The following is an 8,217-nucleotide window of genomic DNA, read 5'->3' as shown; positions in this document are numbered from 1 at the left end:
ACCCTGTGTCAGCCCTGCTCAGCAGTAACGAAAACATCCCTGTGTTATCAGCACTGTTTCCAGCCCAAATCCAAAACACAGCCCGATACCAGCTACTGGGAAGAAAATTAACTCTCTCCCAGCCAAAACCAGCACAGCGTGTTAGCACTTTGGACTAGAGAAGTAGCTGAAATAATAAAAATAAAATATAACGCTTAAGGAGCTGTTGAATTCAGTGTGTGAAACTCCAGTTGCCTATCAGTTTCTGTCTGCTGTCATGAATGAGTGTGTTCTCTTGTTTTCTTAGCTTTTTTCTTTTTTTTACTTTCATTCTGTTCCTGTTTTAAAATTAATTAGAAGATTATGAGATTTATTAAGGAAATTTCTTTTAAAAAAGTAGACTCCCATGAAAGCAGTATCTGGTGCATTGTAGCGTAGTAGTCATTGGGATCCATCCAAGTTGACTGAATTAATTTTTTGCTGTGGTATGTTGTACGAAGCTTCAAGTACAAGGAATGACATGGGAGTAAGGCATTGTAATCACCATTCAATCAATAAAAATCTTACATTTTGGGGGGAGCTAAAAAATAACTCCGAGTCTTGCGGGACCTTGTGAGAGCTCTGATGGGTCTTGCATTAAGCCAGAAAAACTCCATTATTGTAGAGCTTTTTATCCTATTGACAGTAGAAGCTTTCTAAAAAAGCTGAAAGATAGCATGTAGGGCAGAGAAAATATTAAACGGTCCTGATTTTTATTATTATGTATCACTCGGTGTGTATTGGAACCATTTTCTAAAACTTTCCTAAGAGGCCACGACTCTGTGAACCTTATCTAGATGAGAGGTTCAGAGAAGCATCCATTCTGTTGAGGAATTGGCCAGCCCAGACCTCCAAATCTCTCGTATCTGTCCATCATTAGTGCAACCATGATGTGCTGAAATCCACTTTTCGCAAGTATTGTTTTCTGATGCTTTCATAATTCTCAATTTTGCTGTTCACAGAGAGCGAAGAAGTGTACCAGCGCCAGGTGCTGTCTATTTCCTGTATCGTCTTTGGCATAGTCGTAGTGGGCATGCTTTGTGCAGCGTTCTACTTCAAAACAAAGTAAGAGCCTTCGTCTAGCGTGTTTGTTATTTAGCTTCTGTCCTTTTTACGGCTTTACAATCCTTCAATTTGTCCCCTCCTTTTGAAGCTATCGTTATCTCTGGACAGGCTAGAACAGTTCCCCGTGGCTACACTATCTTAAGTCAAAAAAGAAAAAAGTGAACAGGAGTAATGTGTGTTCTTGTTTCTATTTTCTGATATCAGGAAAGAAGAGATTGTGTCCTTTCCAGTTTGGTTGGGGTTTTTTTTGGACAATAATAATTTTGTGTCTTTTACTATCAGTGCAATAATCACTTTCCTCTTTTGAAAAAAACCCTTTTAAACATACCATCTCCTTTTTGCATTTTCATTGCGTATCCCTGAATGTCCCTTTTGTTTCTGTATGCTGAGAACAAAGGTAAAGTTAGAAATGCAGAAAGAGACAGGTTCTCTGCAGATATCTGTAACCTGTGGCTAATAGTTGTAAACTGCTGACGTAGATGCATAACTGAGTATCTGTAATGCACAAGCACATTGAACTATCCAAGTATGGTGGAATCATCTGTACTAAACTATTTTCAAGTGAAATACTTTCCACTCTATTCTTTATCTTCCCAACTAAACATGATTTTATAATATTTATTGTTATGTGTGTAATTTGAGTTGCAAAAACCTCATAGCAATTACGTGACATGCTTATCAGTGCCACTGTATCTATAAATATGTTCTGTATGGTTGTCATCCCTCATTCCTGTTTCAGCTGGAGCTAATGAGAGAACACATATCAATATAAATACTACCTGCATGAGGTTAGTCGTGGTGGCTGAGCATCAAAAATGTGGAGGTTTGCACTATTTAAAAGTTTGGATGCTTATCTGAATCCCCCTTTTTAGAGTTTATTTTAATGGGTAGGAAATCTGATGAAGGCTACTTTTTATTTAAAAAAAAAAACCAAAAAAAATGTTTTGACATTTCTGTCAGGGGAAAAAAAAAAGGAAGTTGGAAAAATCACCAGATCTTTTTTTATTCTTTTTCATCCCCCCAAACTTCAGGGGTAGTTTGTGCATGATTTGAGTGAAGATTTGAGTTCATTCATGTTTCATCTAAACACGCCTACCTGTTCTAATGTCTTGAGGGATTTCATTTAATTGTTCTTTGGACCTAGAGCATGACAGTGGCGCTAGCTGGGAGGATGCTGCGGCAGGAGAGTCCCTCTCTGCAAACTCCTTGGTTGTGAGCGGAGACAGCCATTTTGCCGCTGCGTTAGAAATGTTGTTATGCATTTTAGATCTGCAGAAGAAAGAAAGAGAGAATAAGGTGTTCCTGTTCTTCCTGGAAAGGCTTGGGGGTTTTGCTGATGAAGAGAGACTCAGAAAAGGCAGAAGGGGGTTGTCAGTTGGAAGAACAGGCAGTCAACAGCTGAGCACAGCGTGAATAAAACGTCCCTCTGTTATCCAGCTGTGCCCCTCTGGGTTTTGCACTGTTGTAGGGAGCGGTGGAGAGCTGGGTTGGAACAGCCTTCCAAATACCGTGACTTTGATGAGGCCATGGGGAGAGCTATGTCTAAAAATAATGAGTAGAACTAATGCTTCAGCGATGAACTCACGAGACAATAGTGCTTCACATCTCGGTGTTGGGTTTGGTTTTTTATCTGCATTATGAAAATGATAGTTAAGAGTTACTGGGAAGAGTTGAAGTGTGCTTATGCCAGATTCTGGGAACTGAAGTTTGAAGAGCAATAAGAAAATGAGCGCCTCCGATTCAGTCAAGAGGTCTTATCAAAGATATGAAACACAGTAGCGGTGAGATACTGATCAACCCCTAACTCCCTGTCTGTGGCTCCATCTGGCAAACTGTCCAAAAAGTAAATACGAGTGTCTAGACTAGGCTGCATAGAGGCCCCATAAACCCGTACCGTAACTGTGACATTGGCCTGTGTCTAAGGGTGTGAACACCAACAAATTTAAAGTGCCTCAACCTTTATCATATGTTAGCTTTTAGTCAACAGATTTTCAGGAGCTTCTTCATCAGGCAGATGTGTCTTGATCATGCTTAAGAGCTATCGAAGCATTCCTCCTGCATGGGGGATAATCCTTGGGTTTAATTTGATGTATCAAGAGTTTAAAATATTGCTGACAGCTACGGGAACTCTGGATGGTGCAGCCTTTAAGAAAAAAGTTTCCATGACGACTCTGACCCTGACTTTCTTAGTCTGACAATTGTATAATACCTGCTGCTAGAAGTATGCACTTCCCTATGCACCATTAAATTAAAAGTCCTTCTTTAAAATAAATTGAATCTGAGGACGTTTAGAACTATAATTAAACACTATGCCCTTCCAATTATTCCTTTTAGGGTAATCAAGAAAGTGCTGTAAGTGTTAGCAACAGAGGGAGAGTACAGTAATGGGCTGCTCCTTATGGCTTAGACTTTTAATAGATGACTAGTGACTTTATTTCTTGCTGAAGTAACAACATTTTATTGCCGAATATCTCTAAAGTAAAACACATAAGGCCCATTTGTTTTGAAAACAAAATTCATAAAATAAATATATTAATTGGTGAGTAACTTTGAATTATTAATAGTTTCTAGTTTTATAACTGTGCATCCTATAGTTTGGCAAAATGAATATGCATAAACCTAATACTAATGTTAGGTTGCATGATCATAAAAGGAAATTAATTATTAGATTGTCTCTCTCAGTAAATTACCTTCAGCAATCTCAATTGTAAATGTTAAAGTTCGCAGCAGTGAGGCTGAATATTCCAGTTTACTTACATGTATTTATAGATGCAGAAACAACTCTAAACCCAGGTTTTCTAAATAAATCCAAATTAGAGTTCCAAAAATTTGTAATTTTCTTTGTTACTTTCCTGATTAAATTCTGAGATCGTTGTATGTATAGGAGAGATTCCCAAAGTCTGATGCTGTGATCATGTTTCGCTGTCATTGTTTAGACTGTATATGAAGTCTCTACTCAAAAAACAGTCATCAAAAAAGACTGGATGTTCCATAACCATTTTGGAGACCAACATGCAAGTGGCTGCCTTTCCAGTAGGACATATGGAGATATATATGCTTATTTCCTTGGTGTATGTAATCTAGCTGGTCAGAAAAAAATTATTCATACGAACTAGAGTTGCTTTTATGAATTTCCCCTGGAATTTTATGAGAAGCTAAAGAGTTCATTTTGACATTTTACAAATTAAATTATTCAATTTCGTCGGTTTAAAAAATGAGTAGATATCAAAAATGTTTTTACAAGAGATGTTTCCAAATCAACTGACTAATTAATTTAATTTGACACTATAATCCTTCAGATTATATATCTATTCAGATTATTCTGATATTAACTTCACAAGTTGTTTTGGCTAAGGAAGAATTTTGAAAGTTTAATAACTTTTTGTGCTTGAGAAATTATTTCCTCACCCACCCATATTCATAAATCTTACTAATTATGAGCTCCTAGCTATACTCAAAACATGCCATTCATATTTGTAACATGCTTACAATGTAAATTCATTCTTTTTCATTTGCCATGCTGTTTCAAAATAGGATGTCAATAGAAAGCATAAGAGATACTTACAGAGTCCGATATTTATTATAGTTTATGACCTGTATTCGGGAAACGTGCTATAACAAGTACCTACTTCTAAGCAGGTGCTTACAGCTTGTTCAGTTTAAGCAAATGCTTAACTTGTGCAATGCTGAATCAGAACTAAGGGACTCAAAGTCAGAGGAAATCCCGTATATTTATTTTACGATATTAAAAAGTATATTATTAAAATGGAATATCTGAACTGTGATACTTCTCACTGCTTTCTTTCACATTAAGGGAAGTTGTCCTTTCTCACAGTTTCCCCCCTTGACGACTTCAGTAAGTCATTTTCCTCTGGTTTCTTACATTTTTCTGCACTAGACGCAGACTGCACTGAAGGAAGTTAAAATGACGTTTATACTTCATTTGCTGTCAAATTCATTGGCTTGAGCCAAGTAAGATGCTATCAAACTCGATGATGTCACAAGGCTTTCAGCAGCAAAATCACCAGAAATTTTTCAAAATATGGCTGAAGATTCTTTGCTAAAATTTCAAATTTCAGTATAGAAAGACTGTATTTCCTTTATTTCTTATTGACACTTCCCTGAAATCACTTCCTTCTGAAATTTGGCTCCGGACCAATTGCTGTCCAAAAGCTGCTGGTGGCATAACGAACTGCTGATGATGATGACGAGTCCTTGACCTTGCTGGGCGGTTTCCAGGGCCTTTGTAGGTTTGCTGCTGGAGAAGCATCTGCTGGGGAGAAAAAGGAAGAAGGGACGGAAGGAAAGAAAGAATTAAAATAGTATTGTGGAGTTATTTCTCGTGATCATTTAAAACTGATAGTCTCAGACAATGTAGCTTATCAAAAAATGGAGACTGATAAAAGACCGTAAATATATTTTGCTAACAGTTTTTGCCCAGCTGAGATATCTGTTTGCAGAAGGTAAAAGAAATACTTAAAATAAAGTTTGCTGCCTCATATCCTCAGTCATGTACAGAACTTTAAAACTCAGTTTGCCAATATAGTGTGGCAGAAACAGAAAGCCTTTATTAATGGTGTAGTTACCTCCTGAATATTGCAAGTGATTCATCTAGTGGTATTCCTAGCTCTGACATAGTGAATCATAGTATAATATGTCAAAAACACAGCCTCAGATACGGTACTGATGTTTTTTTCCAGGTTTAAGCATGTAAGCAAAAGCTGGTCTACACAAGATACTGGGTTATAGGTCAACTCCAATCAGCTGCTAGCAGAAATCTTTCATTCTTCAACACTTTCTATAGCCAACAGGGGCTAATGCCTGCTGTATTTGCCAAAATCTTTGTTCCAAATCAGAGCAAAATGCTTTTTTAATATTCAGGCCTACTTGCAAGCTATTGTTAAATACGTAATAGATGATCTTACAAAATTCTGCACTAAAACAACTAGCATGCTATTATAGTAATCTGAGAATAGAAGATATTTTGAACAGAAGAGCTCTTTTCTTCCTTTCTTAAGCCTCGCCAGAAAATGACCACTGCATTGAAATATTAGACACTAGCGAATTAGCTCAGCTGGTTAATCTAATACGGTGAAGTTTTGAACAAAGGGAACCATGGCTATAAAAATATCATGGCTATAGTAGAAGATCAAACCACCTCTTTCTTCCATGAATTTTATTTCTCTCTGCAGGAAACAAACAAAGCAAATTCATGAACAGCTGAAAGAAACACAGAATAGGAAAACCTACAGCCTAAATGCTTCCAGCATGATGGCAAAGTCAGAGTGTATGGCACAAAGCCGAGTCCAGCTGCAAAATGTAAGTAATCTTGCCAGCTACAACACTTAATAGCCTGGCTGAGTTCCTGCTGCTGATGGCAGCACATCGCCGTGTTGCTATTAGCATCTGAGCAATGGGAACAAGAATTCTCACCTCTTTCATAAAATGTTTTCTGTCAGGCCTGTTAATGGAAAACACCAAGCAGGGATTTTTTTCTAATTTCAGTGGATCCTGGTACATTTTGTTCATGTAATAGACCTTGCTGAGCCCCCTAGCTCTGCATCCAGCAGCAGTGGAAATGACTATTATTGTTTCCAGCAATACCTTAGCTGCTATGCACGGTTTATAGGTGAAGTGGGGGTCCTTGATCTTAAGTGATTTCAAGTCTTCCAATAATTAATGAACCTGCATGAAAAAATGTAGAGATCTGTCACAGTTAATTCAGAGTAAATTCAAAATCTAGACCTAAATTTACACATGTAAACTAGTGCCCAAGGGAAGACTGTGCGGATGGTCTCATTTTCCTGGGTCTCGAGTGAAAGGGATTTTTGATACCAGAAAGAGGTTAGTTTGTTCAAACTAAATTTGAAATTTATTTAGTCATTTTCTTTATGTAGTTACATGTAGGTTAATACAATCCCACAATCATGAAATACGTAAAGCGTATTTGAAATAAGGAACTTGAAGGCGACCGATTTATTTAGCCCTGGCTGCAAGGTATTTTCCAATGCATGTCATTCTCTTCGCCATGGACATACACATTTAGTGCTGTCTTATTTTGAACAAAGTCTTTGGAACAACTGAGAAGGATCCTGGTAGCAGTGTAATCGGAAATTGTAAAAGATGTATTGAAGCCTTTCTAAATGCTTAACTCTTTAAAAAAAAAAAAAGTATCTTAGGTTTGCTTAAGGGGCTGACGACCTTCTTTGCCAGATTCCATCAAAATAGTGGGAGTTTAGCAAAAGTGAGCACTCCTGCCCACTTAGCCACAGATGTCTCAACTCCTGGTTTACATCCAATTAATGTAGAAATAAGTATAAGCCCTTTTAACCAATTCAGAGTAAACAGAGCCTCCATGCTATGACAGAGGAGTTGTCAGAGCATTGCTTGTGTTCACTAAAAGTCTTGTTTTATAGGAGCATCATTGTGGCCATGACATGCTTTGTGGTTCGGGAAAAACAGGCTATTTCAAGAAGGAAGATAGCTCCACTAAATCGACATAATCACAGTTTAGGGAACCTTGTGCAATTCTTTGTTTCACTTTCAGTTCATTCAGTCATATATTCCTTCTAGCCCCTAAAAAAAAGCTGTTGGGAGTGTTGTTGGGTTGTAATGATGGCAACAAAAGGAAAAGTTGTGAAGAGCTTTTGTGATCCTTTTGTTCTAACGTATAAAGTAGGTCTTGGTTAACACTAAGAGTATGTTCTTTGCCTTTTTCTCACTGTAATTCAGTGCAATATTTTGTCAACCCATCATCATGATGAACAGTTTGATGTCTTTGGAGCAGCTGACAAACACATCAACAAGCTTTATTTAAGTCTTTTTCTTTTGCCATAACAATAGCCATAATGGCTGAAGTAGCAGTTTGTAGATTCCAGATATTAGAGATTAAAAACCATTGTTATTTACTATTTTAATCCAAATTTGCTTTTCAGCTTTTAATGCTGTTCAGACTGGCATTGTCAGTGCTGGTAATTAACACACCGTTTTCTTGTTCTTGTGGCTGCTTGCAGGCAGCTGTTTTCTCCTTCCCGTTAATGCATTTTCCCTTTGGGAGCAAAGATACTAAGGAAGAAAAACAGAATGACCTCGTGCAGGATGTAGCGTAACAGTGCAGGGTAATAATGGTTTCTA

The 8,217-nt window shown here is 37.5% G+C and overlaps 1 protein-coding gene across 1 annotated transcript in view; it reads left to right on the top strand.

Moving 5' to 3' along the window:
* Positions 1-8,217, top strand: part of NRG3 (neuregulin 3) — a 249,923-nt gene that overhangs the window by 224,395 nt on the left and 17,311 nt on the right. The window contains exons 5-6 of the mRNA XM_009332695.1: positions 981-1,083; positions 6,276-6,402. Of these exons, the coding sequence (XP_009330970.1) occupies positions 981-1,083; positions 6,276-6,402 (230 nt within the window). The remainder of the gene's footprint in view (positions 1-980; positions 1,084-6,275; positions 6,403-8,217) is intronic.

Source organism: Pygoscelis adeliae, unplaced genomic scaffold (assembly GCF_000699105.1).
Source record: "Pygoscelis adeliae isolate BGI_AS28 unplaced genomic scaffold, ASM69910v1 Scaffold269, whole genome shotgun sequence".
Lineage (NCBI taxonomy): Eukaryota > Metazoa > Chordata > Aves > Sphenisciformes > Spheniscidae > Pygoscelis > Pygoscelis adeliae.
The sequence above is the reverse complement of the archived record's forward strand: the minus strand, read 5'-3'. Positions and strand labels throughout refer to the sequence as shown.